The following is a 20,171-nucleotide window of genomic DNA, read 5'->3' as shown; positions in this document are numbered from 1 at the left end:
GGCTTGAAATTTTGGGCCTGCACAGTCTGGAACTGCGCTGCCTGCAGTGCGATCTAAGCATAGTTCACAAAATTGTCTGCTATAATATCTTGCCTATCAACGACTTCTTCAGCTTCAATCCTAATAATACACAGGCAAACAACCGATACAAACTCAATTGCAGAAAAGTGCAGAAAATACAACTTCAGCAACAGAGTGGTCAACGCATGGAACGCCCTACCAGACTCTGTTGTTACAGCCTCAACCCCTCACAGCTTCAACCTCAAGCTGTCAACTGTGGACTTCACCCCATTCTTAAGAGGTCCTTAAAGGGGGTGTACATAAGCGCACTGGCGTGCCTACCATCCCTGTCTTACTGTCCCCATTTATCTGTATTTACTTCCTTTGTTCCTGTTTATGTTCATAACTTATTTGTTATCTTGTGCTGTCAGATTTTGATCTGTGCTCAGTCAGATCAATACCATAGCATGGATATTGGAATCAAAATATAATCCTCAGAAATGGAATGATATTTCTGAGCGGTGCTCATCTCTGTTTCTTGGCCAAGGGAACTAGCATTGTCTGAAGATAGTTTTTGTGGTCATGTGGCCAGCATGGTTAAATGCCAAAGGTAAACAGAATGCTGTTAGCTTCCCATTGAAGTGGTACTTATTAATCTATTCACATTTGTATGCTTTCAAACTGCTAGGTGGGCAGAAGCTGGGGCAGGAATGGAAGCTCACCCCACTGGGCTGTGCTGGTCTTGAACTCAGGCTGTTACCTTTCCATCTGACAACCTCAGCATCTTTAACTGCCCAGAAATATTACAAAATTTTTGTTTTGATTTTGTTTCCTGTGAAACTCAGAAGGCATATTTACAAGTATAGTAATTACCTGCTCAAAACCACAAACACTGAATTTTGTTACATATCTGATTTCGTAACATGTACCATCTAATAATATGAAAGAGAAAGTTTATATTACAAAATCAGATATGTAGCAAAATTCAGTGTTTGTGGTTTTGAGCAGGAAATTACTGTACTTGTAAATATGCAACCTGATTTTTACAAGATATAATATCATTAGTATGCATTAAATAAAACTTTTATTAAAAAAAAATCACTAGTATGCATTTTGTAAAAAATGAAGCAACATGAGTATTTTTTACATTGGCTTTACTAAAAAATAAAGCCTTAAAAACATTTAATCCAACTCTTTAATCTTCATTTTCCACATATGTTACATGACACTGAAAACATTCTCCCGAGTTGTTTCCTGTGATGTTTAGCCTAGATTTGAGAAAACATTCAGTTATTTTAGGACAAAAAGGAAGAGAGGGAGTGACCATTGTCAGTTACCAAGAATATAAAGTCCTGTTACTGGAACTTTCCATATTTCTCCCTAGAAAAGCAGCCAGAATATACAATATTCTATCAAATATTTCATTTTTTATTTGTGGGTGTTTATTCTTTTAAAAATAACATACATGTAGATAAATGCAGATGATACAGTATTGTATAAAGCTCAAGGGAAAATTGTCTTCCCACCAGTGTGATTAACATACTGTTAGATTTCAATATTTTCTACATCTACTGAGTTTTTCATTTAGGGTTAGAACCAAGTCTTATATATTTTCCAATCCATCCCAATTTTCCACAGTGTTTCTTTGATTTTACACCCTTTCCCAAATACAGGATTCCTGAAAAAAAACAAACTCCTGGGGTACCCAGTAAAATACTGAGAAAATAGATAAAGAATACTTTCTGAAAACTGGATGGTGGATGATTTGTGCAATTTTACAAGAAAGAAGATAGATATACAAAGCATAAAATAATATTGTATTTGCTATAAATAATGACAGTTGTTGAGAAGTGTTTTTTTATTTTCTAATTTTTAATTGTACACTTTAACTATTCAGATCACAATTATTTGAAATACTGTATTTCTCTTCAAAACAAGAACTTCATAAATTATTATTATTCTATTTTCCCAGGAGAGAAACTCTTGTAAAATATTTATGAAAATTCTTGGCTAAAAAAGCACCCACGTATGTTTCTGCATAAAATGTGCTTAAAAAGAAGATAATTTGTGTGCATGTGGTCATGTGCATTGCTGTCTGCTGCAGATTTCACAATACAGTTCAAGGGCATTCCAAGTATCTAACATCAACCATTAATGCTTTTACAAATACAGATTAGCCATATTTGGGAGGGAATCTACTCATAAAGGAACACTGGTGCCATTCCAATGATAAGTCAGACTAATTTGTAACTAGCAAGCAATCCATATTGGGTTCTTACTATAATGAAGTTGCAAAATTTGAAAAAGATAGAAATTGTCCTGAAACATATTTGATTAAGTCCTTTCTATTTTACCAATGGGAATTTTAAGCATATATACCTTGTGAGAGACTGCCCTAGCCCTACTTGCTTACATTTATAGGGTAGAATTTATCCATTAACAGTTCATGCAGAGAAGTGTTTCTCAATGAAAGCAGATTGTTATAATTTAAAGTTGCCCCCAAGTAAATCAGAATTTTGAAGATTGAAAAAATGAAACAGGTTATAATATTCCTAGAATGACGGCAGAGTAACTTCTCTCATAATTTTTGTGACATGTAGTCTCACAAAATTGAACGCAGAAGATTAATCTCTTATTACAAAAATTAAAGTTTATTATCTGCTGATTTGTAGGAGATAGTATTTATGTATCAAAAAAAGCAATATACTTTTTAAGATCTTACCTAGCCACACAAGATACTGTATTGTTAAAATAATCATGTTCTCCACACTTAGTAACTGATTCCCAGTTAAACCAAAAAGATCCAAATCTTTGTTTTCCAGCTGAGGAATCTTGTAGGAATTCACGAGTAATGGACTTACTACAATATCTCCAACATTCCCATAAAAATAAGGTAAAGTGCCATAACCTTTAAAAAACAAAAAGACAAGTTCAAATTACTGCAGAATTGCGTTCCAATTTTTAAAATGTTATAACATAAAAATTATTGCTAAGCAAGGATCAAAATACACTTTCCCACAAAAATGTGAGAAAAAAACTTGTTTAGGTGGGATGCTAAGACCATTACAGACCATTACTTAACAATGGTAATTCAGAGCAACTCCATTGCTAAGCAACATAATCATAAAGTGCAATATCATGTGACCATAGCAACTTTGATGGAAATTGTTCCAGTTCCAGTTGTCTTTGTTAAACAATATGTCACATGATTACCATTTGCAACCTTCTTTGCTTGTTGAAAGCCAGCAATGGTATCACACTGACTGTCATAACTATGGGCTGGTTACCAGTGCTCAAATTTTAATCATGTGACTGCAATGATTAAACAACTACGAGGATTGGTAGTAAATCTTCTTGTGGAGTGCCTTCATAACTTCAAACTGTTGTTGAACAAGTAATTATTAAGAAAGGACTACTTGTATAAACATAGATGACAAAGACATCTATGCATTTTAAGTTCTAACAAAAATGAAGATGAATAGTTGTAACATATAGATATCTTTCTCTACTAACAGTAGTGCTAACTTCCCTCCTAAATCTCAATTTTAGTTCACTACCATAAATCCAAATTTAAAAGGTAATAGGGGGAATTGTTTAAATGCTATGTTTGACTATTATTTAAGTAATAGTCAATACAAGATTTCATACTGTCTGTAGATTTTTTCTGACATAGTTGCAGATTTTATATATGAACAATACACAGTTCATATTTTAAATGTGATACTTTTTTTTTAGGTATACTGACCCCTTCTGTGTCAGTAACTTGACATGGGCCAATATTTCAAGTTCAGAAACTGAGATAGCATTCTGTTATTTTATTCTTTTATATACAAATGTTAAAATCTAGCTCTAAAATGTATACTCTACTTCCATAGGTGTGAAATTGATTTGAGATTACTATTTCTCAGAAGGGAGAGGATGGAACTGGAAGCAGAGCACAAGTGACAAGCCACACTTAAATGTAGTGTGGAATATATGTAATATAAGTACAGGTACATTACATAGTTAATTTTCATTCCTTCAGCACCATAAAGCGATTTTTTTTCTCCAAGGAAATGTAGTTCTACCAAGATATTTAAGCTTTCATAGAATGGATACAATATTTAGGTTTCAGAATTTTAATCCAAATATAAACAACAGTAACAAAAAAAAACCTGTAGATGATTATATTAAAGAGAGCTTACCTATTAGAATCACTGGTCTGATTCCAGAGTTAATCAGCAGATTTTCAGGAACTATTACAGTCTCCCCTGCAGGGATGGGTTGAGGCTGTAAAATTCCAGTTAACATTGATTGCGGAACTGGGACAGATAAAAGAGGCTCTATAAAAATACAGAAAGGGGATGGATCTATTATAAAAGGGCTCATGCTGTGATTTGGCCTTATGAACAATTTAACAGTAAAAAAAACCCCATTCTTGTTCTAGAAATCATTAAACACAATAAAATTTAAACTGCACTGCATTTCCTTTTGAAATTACAGTGAATTATTTTGCCCTCTCTTTCCCTAGCTCACCCTTCCAAAAGACGTTACCTTCAAAAAAAAAAATCTAGGTTTTATAGTTGATGGAGGTGAATTAGAGAGGAAAGGATTCATGCACAATTTCCTCAAAGCCAACAGAGCTGCTTACAAAAACTCCATTGACATGTTACCTATACAAAGAATCAGATTCAATATTAACTTATAAATGATCACATGCAAATTAATAGTGAAACATTCTCACAGACTAATTGAATGTTGTTTCATCATATCCTAATCACAATCTATCAGATCAAAACTTTAGAGTTTAGACACAAAGGAGTCATAGAGGATTTTAAAAGATAAAGTTGTTACTTCAAGCACTAGGTATAAATCCTGTTATTGCAAAGCTGAATTAATGATTTGCAATAATTAAGCACAGAGAAAAAAAACATCTTTTTCAAGCCACAGACATCTTTTTTGCTTTAATACATAGTCTGCAATTCACCAGGAGAAAAATCTGCATTTAAAAAAAATCTCTAATATGGAATACTGTTATCCATTAACATTTTATTTCAAAGAAATCCCATTTCAGCTAGCAAATACTTTGATGGATGATCCAGGCCAAAGCAAGTTGGGGGAAATACAACCCTGCTACCATTCCTGGAGTTTACTAGTAGTTTTATACTAGTGCCTGCAGTATCCTTCTGGCAAAATCAGGCTTTGTTACCAGTGCTTTACTGTGATCCTTCCTGTCAGGATGCTACCATAAGATGGGGAAGTCTGTTTAATAACCGGGTCAATGATCTATTCTATGCTGTTCCCACCCTGTGTGGTTTAACATCAATATCACATCTCTTGAGAAGCTCATTTTGATCTTTTGCATGGGGTACCACCAATATGTGGATGATACCCAGCCCTGTAATTGTTCCCTTGATAGCAGCTCTTCTTTCTATCCTTCAAGGCCATTTCCTATTACCTCTACATATCTCTTCTCCAAATGTGCTGGACTATAACTCACTATACTGAGAATGAAGGCAAATGACATCCAACCCATTTTGACCACACAAAATTGGATAAAGTTGTTGTATAGAGTGAAAAAGGCATGTGGAAGAAAGACTGCTGATGTGACTACCTGGAGACAGCATTAAAAAGCATTTATCAATTTAATTTATGACCCATAAGAATAAAGGTTTCTGTCATGATATACAGATCCATATTGGAATGAAGTTAGTTTATCTCCTTCAATACGCATGTATCTGCTGAGATTAAATTAAGTACAACTTGTATAGACATCAGTTGGGAGATCTGGATTCATATCCACCATTTGGTCATGAAATTATTGGGAGACTCTGGTAGGGCCTAATCTGGAGATGGACATTCTTGCTCTCTAATCTGAACTGCTGTAGGAAAGGCAACAAATTAATTAATTAATTAATTAAGGTGGATGCATATCGACAGCTCACTGGTTGAACACACACATATATCAGAATCTTGCCTGCTCTCGGAAGAGGCCGGATGGCAGGAACAGGTACAATTACACCAGGAGGAGGGACTGGGGATCCAGGAGACCATCCTCGGTGTCGTTTCTTCGGTGGGCCAGAACTTGTCAGGGTAGCTAAGAAGAATTAACACACACAGAAAACATAAATAACAATAATAATAATAAACAATATTTACCTTCAAAATGCTTTACTCTCTATTCCCATGTAATAAAGCAGGGGTGTCAAAATCAAGGCCTGTGGGCTGGATTTGGCCATGGGGTGCTTAGATCTGGCCCACAGGGCCACCCTGGAAACAACGAAGGACCAACCCACGTTGCTTATGCCAGTGAAAACATAGTTCAGGATTAGGGGGATTGCAACTGTTTTCGCTGGCAGAGGGCTGGAGGAGGTTATCCCAGTCAAAAATGGGGCCTGGGGGAGGGCCACCTAAGCCACCACAGTGCCCCAGACATGAGAGACATCAAGCTGGCCACACCCACCTGGATACACTTCCCAGCCGCCTGAGGTCAAACACAATCCTGATGCAGCCCTCAATGAAATTGAGTTTGACACCTCTGTATTTTTTATTGACAACTCTGATTTTCAGAAACTTTATAACTGCTGAAGTTATGATAGTAAAGTAGGTAATAACAAGGTCAAAAAGTTATTTTTACTTTTCTCTGTACTATATTAGGGCTAGGAGACACTGAGTGAAACACAGGTCATGAAGCTGTGAAACTCGTGACATTTGTCCTTCCTGCAATGTTGTTTCTTCTGGTAACATCAGTGGTTTGGAGAGAAAGGAAAACTGAACACAAAAACCCTACAAATACTTTTAGACAATTGTAAAACAAGCAATTGCACAGTGGACCAGTAGAACCTTGTATGAAGATAACAAAGCAAGAGATTCAGGGTGGGTAAAAAAAATACAATTTGGCAGCTATGATGCCACCCAACTTTTTTGGACTTTCCTACAACAAAGGTTATGTACAATATCTCTAAATATTATGCAAAGCAACGATAAACAAGAGCATTATTTGATATTTGGATAGCATGCTAAAGTTGACAATTACTGTAATTATTCCAAGGAATTCATTTTCACCTTTTGTCTTATTAAAAATAACAGTTGGACAGCATTTTAAAAAAACTATTCTAAAGGCTACAATCTATACACTTTTTCAAAAATAAGAACAAAATAGAATACTTATATATGTTCAGAATCACTTGTCTTCTTCATTAAAAAAAAACTAAAGATGAGCCTTTTATTTATGAAAAGTAAAACAAAGAATGTTGGCCTGAATCCTAGTCACATGGAAGCTAACTTAAATTTTAAAAAATGCATTTTAAATTGTGGAATAGTAAATTTACTGTATATGTCTTATTTTGAAAGACTATTTTTCTTCTTTAGTCTTTCATAATAAAAATTAAGTATTTTTTTCAATATGGACATTTCTTTTTTCAATGTTACTGAGTAGTCTTGACAAACTTTAGTTTCTGGAATATTTTTCTATTTCTTAAAAATCTATATTGAATCTATTTTATTCTAATTAAAAAGTTTGTTAGTTTGAAAGACAGAACATACTAAAATTAAATTACTAATAGCACAAGTAAAAAGATATTTAATCATCTTAGCTCCCTTAACTGGCTTCAGGTAGACCCTTGGGAATTAATATTATTTCAAAACGTTTCAAGCTAGAATTGATCAAGTGTCCTGAATTAGAACCTCATGTATTATATTGTGATATTGCAACTATAAAAATTAATAAATAATGGCATGGTGCAAAATTACGTAGTCTAGAGAAACCAATGGCAATAAGTCTAAAAAAGTTGAACCAGTAGAATATAAATTTATGGGCATAAACTTTCCAAAACTGATGGCTTACTTTACAAAAAAATATATTAAATAATGAGATGCTGGGGGATAGTTCTGGCAACTTTAACTGCCAGTTGGATTTCTAATACAGAAACCATGCATTGTACAGATGACAGTGTTTCAAACTTTTATTTTAGTGGGTTTATTATTTAATAAATAAATGAATTAGCGCACAATAGTAATCTGTTAAAGATAACAGTAAAATGATGGGGCTAATGATTAAGACCTAAAAGTGGGAACAATCAAGTCCTGCGCTGAAGCTCACAGGTTGATTTTGATTAATTACAAACTCTTAACCCTACCAGCTTACCTTTAGAGCAAGGATAAAATGGGGAAGAAAGGGAGGAGGAAGAACAGAGGTAGGGAAAAATCTATTTAAATTGGTTATGTTGTTTAGATGAAATGCAAATTATATATGGAACAGGTACATGAACTTAGTAAAAAATAACATTCCAAAAGGACAGCGCATTGTTCGGAGCCGTCAAATTTGAGCTACAAAAAAACTGGCAATCACTAGATGGCAGCAAACAAAATACAGAAAATTTTAATTATCTGCTGTCATTTAATTGTTAACTAGATTGTTGCAACCTAAATTTGGTAATCCTAGTGTTGGTAATAAGTATCACAGAGACTTGATTTGACCGCAACATCGTTTTAAAGTTATATATCATTATATTGATTGATCTAGTTGAGAATAGTAAGAGTTAAACATATCTGAAGGACATCAACAGGAAGACATGTGAAATATGAGGTATTTATCAACTGTTTTGTTCCACAAGGATAATTCTATAGCGAATTAATTTACATTTTGTGATAATTTATATATAACTTTTACATACTAGAGTCTAAGTAGTCTTAGATTGCAATGAGTTTGAGTGAAAATATATTACCTGTTGCAAATGTGTTTCCTACAAGTTGCCCAGGCAGAGCAAGTGGTCTCACTATGTTCTTATTCCGAGTCAAATCTTGAATTCCACTTAAATTAACAGCAGAGGAAGACTGTGCTTCACTGAATACCGAGGACTCTGTCAAAGAGATAATTTTAACTATTTAAAAAAAAATCTAAATCTTCATATTTATCATTTATAATGTACTTGTCCCATTATAGGTGTCACCTTGTTTATATGTACACTGAGAGCTTATACACTAGAGACAAATTCCTTGTGTGTCCAATCACACTTGGTTAATAAAGATTTCTATTCTGTGTCATGGTCCCGAATAATGTATCATTTTGAGAGCTGACATTCTATTCTATCCTATCTATCCTATCCTATCCTATCCTATCCTATAGGATATTACATCTACTGGATGGATCTAGGAGTTCAGATTGCAGTTCTGAACTTAGTTACTGTGTAGTAAGTCTCACTGAAAAAAAAAATCCTATTAATACATATACAAAGAAGGAAAAAATTGATATTCCAAAAAATATGTATTTTATTCTTCACTATTGCATATTCCAATCATCTAACAGAAACAAATATGAAATATTGAAGCCAAATGTATTTTTTTCACTGTACCAAATATGATCACACTACAATATAAGGTTATAACAGGACATTTATCTTAGCTTTCTTTCCTTTTGAACCATTTGGTTTATGTAAAATTTCCAAAGTCTGCTTAACTAGAGCCAAAACACTAGAGAGAAGGACAAATAAAACCATTAGAGCTATCTCTAATTGTACTGTACAGCACAGCGAGTCCTAGCAAGTGAAAAAGAAAAACAGTAGATAAAGAGAATTTGTATGATAACGCATAGACTGAACTGCTGTTAACAGGACCAGGAGCTTAGCTCAAGCCTTCATTTCACCAGCAAAACTACTGAGTCCCTAATGCCTCTAAAATAAAAGGGCAGATTTCTTCCTCCTCCTTCATCCAAGGAAGGAAGATGTTCTGTATCTCTATCTATCATACTATTGACTGTGTAATGACTACAATGTGCAATGAGTTTAATGATTGCTGCTTCTCCTTTCAACTGTCTTAAGATAATCAAGCTCAGGATCTTTCAACTGCACCTGTGAGTTGGAGAACTCTACCACTCTGCTCCCGGGGAAAATATGACAAACTAGGCCTTCCTTCCAGACTTGAAACTGGAGGTAGGAAAATCAGCATCAAAACTGTACAGAACTTTGAAAGCAATTGGGACACCTTAGAAATGCAGCACAATTGTAGGTCTATTTAAGGTGCCTCTCTTATTTTTTTCTTATATTTCTAACTTGCTCCCAGGAAAGCCTGTGAGAATAGCTTGCAATGCATATTTAGACAATAATAATTGTGGCCCTGAATAATAAAAAAAAGTGAAAATTTCCTATTTTGGTGCTAATACTTTGAAAATCTTTGAAGTACTGTATGTTTCTCTGCATATAAAATCCCCCTCATCTAAGGGACTGTCTCCTACTTCAAACAGATCAAAGGATAAGTTTAATTGTTTACTGAGGCAAGACTAAATGGGTTGATCTCTGTTCTAAATATTTTCATATTGCCCAATACATATATTTATATTTATATCTGTGCTGTCTCCAGTGGTGGTATTCAAATAAAGTTGCCACCAGTTTGGTGGGTGTGGCTTGGTGGCCGCGCTTTGCGCGCATGCACACACTTTGCATGCATGCGTGTGCCAAACACACACTTTGAGCAGGCGCAGAGGCGTTCTAACTTGTCTCCTGCAAGCCTGCACGATGGTGCTTGCTGCCTCAGCTGCCGCGTGGCACTATTCTGCGCCACGCAAAGCAGCTGCGCTTTGAATTCTGGCCATAAAAGTGAGTATGGGAGCCCAGGCGGGCGGATGGGCCAACCATAGAGCAGCGAAGAGAACAGGTTCGGTCTCCACTGCTCATCGCCACTACCAGCTCTCCAGAACTGGTCAGAACCGGTCGAATACCACCACCGGCTGTCTCCTTTGTTCTTCCAGGTCTTTGCACTGTTTAGTGTCGCTTTCTTCTTGTTTTCCTGAAATAAGCATTTCTAAGTGATGCCATTATCATAATGCTTAATGAATGATTCTTAAAGTTAAGGCGCTTTAAATTCCTCCCTTGTTATTCCTGCCTAGAATTCTCTATTACTTAAAGTATGATTAAACTAAAATATTTGTTGTTGTTGTTAGTTGCAAAGTCAGGTCTAACCCATTGCAACCTCATGGACAACGTTCCTCCAGGCCTTCCAGTCCTCTACCATCCCCTGGAATCCATTTAAGCTCATGCCTACTGTTTCATTGACTCCATTCAGCCACCTCATTCTCTGTCGTCCTGTTCTTCTATTGCTCCCAATCTTTCCCAGCATTCGGCTCTTCTTCAGTGAGTCCTTTCTTCTCATTAGATGGCCAAAGTATTTGAGTTTCATCTTCAGGATCTGGCCTTCTAAAGAGCATTTATGATTAATCTCCTCTAGGACTGACAGGTTTGATCGCCTTGTAGTCCAAAGGACTCGCAGGAGTCTTCTCCAGCACCATAGTTCAAGGCCTCAATTCTTTGGCACTCAGCCTTTCTTTTGGTCCAAGTTTCACAGCCATACAACTGGGGAAACTATAGCCTTGACTATACGCACTTTTGTTGTCAGGGAGATGTCTCTGCCTTTTTTAGTATGTTGTCTAGATTTGCCATCACTTTCCTCCCCAGGAACAAGTGTCTTGAAATTTCTTGGCTGCAGTCCCCATCTGTGGTGATCTGGGAGCCCAGGAAAATAAAATCTGTCACTATATCCATTTCTTCCCCATCTATTTGCCAGGAATTGAGAGGGCCGGATGCCATGATCTTAATTTTTTTAATGTTGAGTTTCAAGCCAACTTTTGCACTCTCCTTCTTCACCTGCATCAATTATATTGTTTATAATTATATAATACTATTACAATATAAACTATACTGTTCCCCAATCAGAGGAACTCAAAATGTTATGCATAATTCCCGGTCTGCATGGGTTCTAGCCTTCCTGATTCATGATAATGAAAGCTGTAGTTCAGTATACCCTGAAGGTACAAGATAGTCCTGACAAAAGTAGAATCAATTATATGTGATCATTCAATTTATACATTATGCAAAGTGTGCAAATTCTTTAAGTTGCAGAAGTCAGCTTTACACGGCACAGAATATTGGCAGATTAACCAACTTTAGAAATAACCAGCTCCAACATACTTGAACTGTAGCTCCTGCTCATAAGAATTTACACAAATGATTTCTTTTCTCCCCAAGTTACATTTTAACATGGGCTCAATCTTCTTCTCAATGCTATTGATATCCCCAACTTGTTTGAAATTGTGACCTAACAGTGAACTTTTCCTTGGAAACAATGTAAACCGGTTTTCACTAGATAAATTAATCTGAGAAAAGCAAACAGGCTAGTCTGAAACTACACCAATCCCACTGAAAGCAGTCGGGTGAAGGGGGGACAGAAAGAAGGGACATTTCCTAAAAGCTGAGCCAAGATCACAGACCCTGGAAACAATACACAGCTTTCAGGAATGAGGGGAGGCCAAGAAAGGTAGAAGAGGGAAACTGGGCAATTGAAGAATGGCCATGAAAATACTCATTTTTCAAAGGACCAACAGCTGTAATTTGGATTAAGTTTTAGCAGTACATGGAAATATAACCAAGGACTCCAGAGACAAATCTTCTCCCATCCCTATTTTCTAAAATGATTTGCCTGAGTACCTGTCAGGATTTAATGGCAGGTTAGCTGACTATGTTTAACCAGCAAAGATTGAGAACGAATTGTAGTTTGACAAAGAGTTACACCACCTTACCCAATCTTCCACATTTTTATTTTTTTATTTTATTATTAAAATAAAATAATACTTTTACCCAATCTTCCACATGTATGAGAGACACTTCCACATGGAGTGCTGTGACCATGGAGATCTTAGTTCAATTTCATACATGATTAGAGAGCTCCTTAGGGAATTTGTATCAGTCACAACCAGCCCTGTGATTGTTTTCTGAGCATAAAATGAGGCATAACCCAGATCTCTCTCTCTCTCTCTCTCTCTCTCTCTCTTTCTCTCCCCTCCCTCCCTCCCTCCTCTTTCTTAAAGAAAAAGTGCAATATACATTGAAGGTGTTTATTACAAAAAGTTAAAAACAAACAAGAGGAAGAGAAGATATATATATAATGTTATCTTTTGAAGATTGGTGGCAAATATAGCTTACAAGGAAACAGCCCTTGAGGTCAGAGTCTTATTCGGCTTTTAAAGACTCATAACAGTAATTCTATATTAATATACAATACTTACATCATTTCTACACCTTTGCCCCTCCTTATCTTACATTTCCCCACTAAAAATATGTAATATTAAGAGACTACTTTTTAACAAGGTAAATATTTAGTAGGGTGTTTGAAAATTACAACAGCAATAATGGAAAGCTAATCTACATATTAATATTAAGCTCTCAGAAGATGACCTAAGCCAAGGGCATATGTATGGAGGAAAGAATAGAGTGGCCAAACTCAGATGAAAGAGGACTCTGGTACCTTCAAAAATTGTGTAGTACATGGATCTACAACTGCAATTTTCTTTTTCTTGCAGGACAAAATATACATTCCATTTTCTCCTCAAATGTGAATGGGAAAGGAAAGGATCTATACTGCCACCCACCCTTATCTTTCTTAGGGATATGATTAAAATTAATTTGCTGAAATAGCTTGCCATTCAGCTTTTTAGCAGCACCTAATTAATCAATAATTTTTAATTACTGAATTGGAAGCTACTAGAAAAATCCTGGATTGGGAAGTAAAAATCAAAATACTGAAATCAGGCAAAAAGAGCCTGTTGATGCTAAGAAAACTACATGGTTGTTACTAGGAGTTGAGCTTGACTCAAAGAAAATGTTATTTTACCTTTAGCCAGTCTTCTCCAATTCTTTCCTCTTCCCAAGAAACTGAGTTCTGCACTTCATAATTATATTAAACAAGATATTTAAATAATTGAATGCATATAAATAAGATATTTAGTGGTTGTATATTAAAAATAATGCCCACATAAATGGATATCATTAAAAAGGGACTCATGGAAATTAAATTAACTGTATAAGGTAGTGGAAGACTCAGATACAGAAACAAAGATGTGGCCAGGGTTTGTCTGTGGAACACATCACAATTCCCTCATGTACAAATTCCAAGTCAAGCAAAAATAGAATAAATCTATCCAACATACACCTACCATATTCAGGTAGGAATCTCTTTGAAGTCCAGAACTTATTGAGAGGGAACCTCTGTAATTATGGAATGAAATCAAATAGGTTTTAAGGAAGAATGTGAATATTGACAAAGATTAAGAAATAAAAGAAAGTAGACTGGATTCAGAACAGTAGTGGAAATTATTAAGAAAAAAGGAGAGTCCAAAGCCAACAAGGAGAAAAGTCCTAAGGAGAAACGTAAGAATTTCAGAAAGCTACTAGAAGAGACATTATATTACAATATATACAAAATTATATTACATTATATACAAAATATTTGTATTTTAATAATAACTGAGTCAAGGAAAAATGGAAACGTACATTAAAATTCTGTATTGTATGAAGTTATCTAAGTTAGCTTAGAAAGGTAGATTAGATCAGCACTCTAGTCACTGTCAAGTCAAAAGCTACTCTGATGGAATCTCTACAGCGGGGAGAAGGAAGAGAGTTCTAATCAAACTATGCCAGCAAATCTGGAAAATGACTCAGTGGCCAACAAATTAGAAGAGGTGAGGCTACATATCAATACCAAAGATCATGCAAATTATCACATAATATACTGTATTAATTCCACATACTAGCAAAATAGTATTAGAATCATCCAATGCAATTCAGAGCTCAACCTGAAATGGGATACATCAGATGTTCACACTGGCTTCAAAACAAGATACATTATTACTTATGAACAATTGAGAATGCCAAACAATGCCAAGGTCAATATATGCTTTCTTGATAAAAAGGTCTTTAAATTGTATCAACCATGTCAAGTTGTGGAACGTTCTTCGGAAAACCCCAGAACACTTTATTGTTCTCATGTTATCTCTTCAAAGCAGGTTAGAAAATAGACTTCACAACTTTGATTGGAATTATTTATTTATTTATTATTGATTTATTGATGTAGGCTATAGTTAAAGAATCTCAAAAGCCTCCCTATGTTTTCTTTCTTTCCTTCTTTTATCCCACTGATTAGGGTATAGCCAGGGAAAATGTTTTCTGCTTCCCATGCTTAACAAATGCTTGTTTTTGTAACTCTTTCTGCATCAGCCCTTCACCTCTATAGCTCTCTACATCTGATGCAAACATATACAAGAACAGAAAGTCGCAGTGAAGAAATGAGATTACAGTTACATATAAAAAGACAACCAGATGACCAAACCATTCTTGGAACTGACAGTGAAAATTGGTGGATAGCTTCTTCTTAGAATTGACAATTAATCAGCAGTGAAGAAATACCCAACCACACTTGGCAGGGTAGCAATGAAAGCCTTGGAAAAAAATATTCAGATGTTGTGACATGTCTATACCTACAAAGATCAGAACGGTTTTTTTTCTGTAAACTTCATGGAAGCAAAAGTTGAACTCTGAAGAAGCAAAACAGAAACAGCTTTTGAACTGCAAATATCACGGACAGCCAAAAAACAAACACATGTATCATAATAAATCCCAAGCACTCACTTGAGGTACGAATAACTAGGCTCCAATGATCATACTGTGAATACATTATGCAAAGACTCGTCTCTTTTAAAAAGTCCCTAATGTTGAGAAAGCTGGAAAGAAAGATTAAAAAGGGAAAGCCAGTAGCAAGGTGGAAGACACGACTTCAGTGACGATGGGTGTACTGTTGGGAGTCCTGGAGGGCCAAGTTGGGAACAAATCATCTTGGGAATTTCTGTCTATGTAGATACATTGATTTAATGGCACATAATCAAATCAATCAATAGTGAAATGATCCACTTGTCAGTGCAGGAAAACCTCCACAAAGAGGTCAGGTGCACTATGATTAATTTCATCTGCACGTCCACCTCAAAAGGCAATTACAGGGATGTCTTTCCTTTGAGAGAAAACCAACAAGGAGAACAGCTAACTGGATCTCATTAACGAAGGACACACTATGGATTTTCATGTTCTGCCATATTACTGACCTTTTCTAATTAATTAAATCAGTTCCTGAATGGACCTTTGTGCTTCAGAACATTTCTGCAGAAACAGCATTACCATGCTAAACCAACCTCTCTAGTTTCCACCCTAACCATATTCCTAACCATACCACCAGGAATTAGGGGCATATCTTCATGTCCCTCCACCCAGGATAAATGCATTATTAATATTACTTTATCACCATCTTCATTACTACATCACCACTCCATCATGTAAGAAGATCAGGTGAATTATTAACCTGTAGAGGTAATACAGTATGAGTTTACTAAGGGGGAATTATCTCTGCTCATGGATATGAGCAATGTGGATATTGCTTATTGATGACTTTGAACAAGTCACTTTTCTTAGCTCAACTCACTTTACATACTGCATAGATAAAATTAGGCACATCTGAGATAAACTATGTGGTTTTCTTAGATAAATTATTATTAATGTAGGAGCTTTATGAGTTTTAAAAATAGATACACATCCAGAAAAATGCAAAGGCAGATGGCAATATATTATTAAATCTGAAAGCAACTAGCAGAAAATGGCCAATTATGTTTACCTGTCTATTTTTTGACAATTATATAATAATTATATACTTATAATCACCACCTACTCAAAATTATATTTCTGAAATAGAAAAGCTTGTGTGGGAGTAGATGGCTGGGAATGGATTTTTGTATAGAAAGATAGCAGGTTATATTTGGTACTGGTACCCAAAATAAATTCCTTAAATTTAAATGCCATGTTATGTCAAATTCCATTTAGTTAAATCTCATTGCTCTGGTGAATAAAATCTGAAATATTTTCACTGCTCTAATCCCTGGAAGATTATGCCATAATAAACCAGTTCATTTAAAAATATTTTTCCTGTGGTCAGTGAACTTGAACAACCAGTTTGAGAAGGAGACTGAATTACATAGTACATCTTTGTCAGCTAGCCTTCTTACATCTTTGTCAGCTAGCCTTCTTTAACCTGTTGATTTCCTGGTATGTTTGAATGATATTTCCATCATCATCTTGGGGACAATATGGGTTACAACTAATATACTTCCTGGGCACCACACTGAGAAAGACTATTCCAAAGACTGCTGTATTATTTATTTATAGTTCTTATGCTACTCAGAACTTTCAGTGCTATTTACTTAACTTGTAGCTTCCTCATTGATTTGTGTCTATGAGTATGTGGATTAATAATCAATGACATATTAAAAAAAATCTCTGCCCTGAGTTACTCCCATAACACTTTTTGAAACAAAAAGCACCTCTTTTCACCTACACAACCTTGCTGGTGAAAATTAAATGGATTGACAAGGATAATGTGACTGTTTTTTCAATGAAAGATTACACTTCTGGCAGGAGGTAAAAAGGATTTAGCAACTCTGCCCTGACCAAAAAACACACATATAGAAGGTACCAAGTAAATAAAACCTTGATCAGCTGATAAGGAAAAGGGGAGTATGGAAGATAGATTTACCAACTTGGCAGAAATAATCCAACTACTTAGTTTACATATTAGTAGACATTTCTCATTTTATTAATATGGAAATCAAAGCTGTCACAAAATAGCATTCTAAACATTATTTCCATTTGTGCTGAAATATTCTAAAGCTGATTAAGAAGTTCCTATATTCCTATATTTTCAAAACACAATCAACCTTAGATATAGCCTAATAGGCAGTGCTAAACACTTGTGATACGGTATTTTCCATTTCTTAACATTACTAAAGAATGGATAAAATATTGGTAATTAATATTAATTTACTTTAATGATGGTGATATATTTCTACTGCAAAAATCTGTCAGTAGGTATGGGTATTGCCACAATGGTCTTAAAGAAGAAAAACTTAACATTCAAAATTCAATGTGGCTACTTTATATTCTTATACAAACACAGTAGTGTTAAAATGATAACTACTCATCTATACACATGCACATATTGTGTTTAAATCTAGTTATTTCATTAAATTTATAATTGTGATCCAGGTCAAATCTATTTTTAATCCTCATTAACACTAATACCAACTAAACACTTAATCATAATTAAAATGGGAAGAAATTATCTCCCCCTGGAGAAATGGTGAAGACAGACAGAAATAGTATATTGCATATATAATAGCATAGTGATCAGATATTTTGATACGGTTAACTCATTAATCCACCAAGGAAAATAAATTTCCTAATAGTTGCTTTTCCCTCTGTGATAAGAAAATGATGAACGAATTTGAGGAAATACACCAGAGATTTCAAAGAACCACTGAAAATTCTGTGAATGTGGCTGGAAGATAACACTTTAAAAAATCCCCTGGAAATACTGTCATTCTCTAAATCACAGTTAAAAATTAATTTAATTGGCTATAACATCCCTTCAACTTTTAATTCCAATTCAAATTAACACATATATAAATCAAGCAACAACAAGTTAAAAGTAGCTGTATATTCAAATTCTACTCATGATTTTATGAAAATAGTGGAGCATTTAAGCAGTAGGGGGTAGGGAGAAAGAATCTTCCTAATGGTCTGAGGACAGATCACACTAAATACAGAATTATCCTCCATCTAAAGTTATTGTTCTGCAGCTTTAATACTTGAGGAATTCTATCCTTGCAAAATTTTACTTCAGTCCTATGTCCACGCTGTAGGGCCAAGTGAAGTGAGACATCTGCTCTATATATTTAAAGTCACCATATAGGATTCCAAAATATGTAAGGAGCCTGTATTAATGAATCATGAGGCTCCACACAAACTTCGCACTAACCTATAAACAATAGGAAGAGATAACTTGCCATAAAATCCTGAGGGAAGAGTTTTTACTGTACTTCAGTAGGAAGATTTTGCAAGTCTTACTGAACTAAAGGTTTATCATACTAAGATAGTATATCCTTTGATGGTTGGCAACTACTATGTTCTTTCTTGACACAGACTCCAGAATAAGTTATAACTTAAAATCTTTTATTACATAATAATTTCAGACATAACACTCCCACCTAGATTATCGCAACCAGAAATTTTATGATTGGGGGCTTCACAGCTACAGATAGCATCATATCACTCTTCACAAGTGTCAGTTCTAGGACTCTCAGCTCCTACCTGTCTGGGTGAACCCTGGCTTGTATCCATTGGCTGTTCCACTCTCAGGGGTCACAGATGGAGATGCTGACGCACTAGGTTTAGCAGAATGGCTAGCAACAGAAGAGTGCCTGCTTCTACATTCTGCAAGTAAAGCAGCTATAGTACATATTTAAGCAGCCAGGTTGACAGTGAGACAATGCAGCAGGACAGATATTGTATGCAAAAAAAACAAAACAAAACATAGTTATTGTGCAATCAAAAGAGCTAATTAAAAAGCAAAGTTCTTGGAATTTGTTAAAGATTATTTTCAGTTTAGAAACATTTAGAAAATTCATGCAGCAGCCATGAGCCTAACTTTGTTATGGGAAATACAAGAATAATTTCAAAGAAAGCATAGCTTCATACAGAGAGATCTTAAAATCAGATATGACTGAGATTACCATTGTCTTCGTTTCTTGTCCATGGGAGAAAAGATAACATCAGGACAAAGGGCTTTTATAGAACTGCAACATCAGTATACTCCTCATATTGTCTACAGAAACACTTCTAGGACACTGCGCCAGACAAGCCTTACTTATTGTTCTAATATATAAGACCTTGCACAAGACATGGGGGGGAGGGTTTACACCAACCACAACCACATCTACAGTAATGCTGTATCAATTAGGCCATGACAATGAGAAGCTGCTGACATAGAAAACAGTCTAAGCAGCCATAGGGCTGGATTATAGGGCTATTTTCAAGATGTCCTTTCTTGAAGAAAAATGTGTGACAAGACTATCATGTTAAACACAATTTTTAGCAACATGAAATAAATATCCACATATGCTCATCATCAATTGCTACATGGAATTCTTGGAATTCTGTGTTTTATCCTATGCTGTTTCTGATGAACTTGATATTTCAATTAGCTTAAGTTAACTTCTTTATCTCCACTATTTTCACACATTTCTTATGCTGTATTTTTACAGCCACCTGTTTAGGAGGGAATTTCATTAAGGCAATTTACTTCCAAGTAAACATGCATACAGTCATTATATAAGTGTTGATTTACCATGAACTGATCTGTTACAGACTGCACTAGACCAGAGGCAGGCAAGTTGTTCCACAACATTTTTTATTGTCTACACAATAAAAATAGCTGAATTTGGGGGGGAAATTGGGGCGGGAACAACAATTATGCAATCTTACACCAATTAG

At 35.2% G+C, this 20,171-nt stretch overlaps 1 protein-coding gene across 9 annotated transcripts in view; it reads right to left on the bottom strand.

Annotated features, from left to right (window-relative positions):
- Positions 1 to 20,171, bottom strand: part of GREB1L (GREB1 like retinoic acid receptor coactivator) — a 149,556-nt gene that overhangs the window by 45,783 nt on the left and 83,602 nt on the right. For 3 of the 9 annotated variants that reach the window (XM_026699327.2, XM_087931152.1, XM_026699326.2), the window contains exons 7-11: positions 18,990 to 19,112; positions 8,706 to 8,840; positions 5,957 to 6,076; positions 4,185 to 4,322; positions 2,723 to 2,908 (exon numbers count right to left, since the gene is read on the bottom strand). In XM_026699327.2, coding sequence (XP_026555112.2) covers positions 2,723 to 2,908; positions 4,185 to 4,322; positions 5,957 to 6,076; positions 8,706 to 8,840; positions 18,990 to 19,112 — 702 coding nt within the window. Of the gene's footprint in view, positions 1 to 2,722; positions 2,909 to 4,184; positions 4,323 to 5,956; positions 6,077 to 8,705; positions 8,841 to 18,989; positions 19,128 to 20,171 lie in introns of all 9 variants that reach the window. The other 6 variants (XM_026699325.2, XM_026699322.2, XM_026699324.2 and 3 more) reach the window with 2 other exon arrangements.

Source organism: Pseudonaja textilis, chromosome 3 (assembly GCF_049901715.1).
Source record: "Pseudonaja textilis isolate UNSWEBS1 chromosome 3, rPseTex1.2, whole genome shotgun sequence".
Taxonomy (NCBI): Eukaryota; Metazoa; Chordata; class Lepidosauria; order Squamata; family Elapidae; genus Pseudonaja; species Pseudonaja textilis.
Note: the sequence above shows the minus strand (reverse complement) of the source record. Positions and strands in the feature narration are given on the sequence as shown.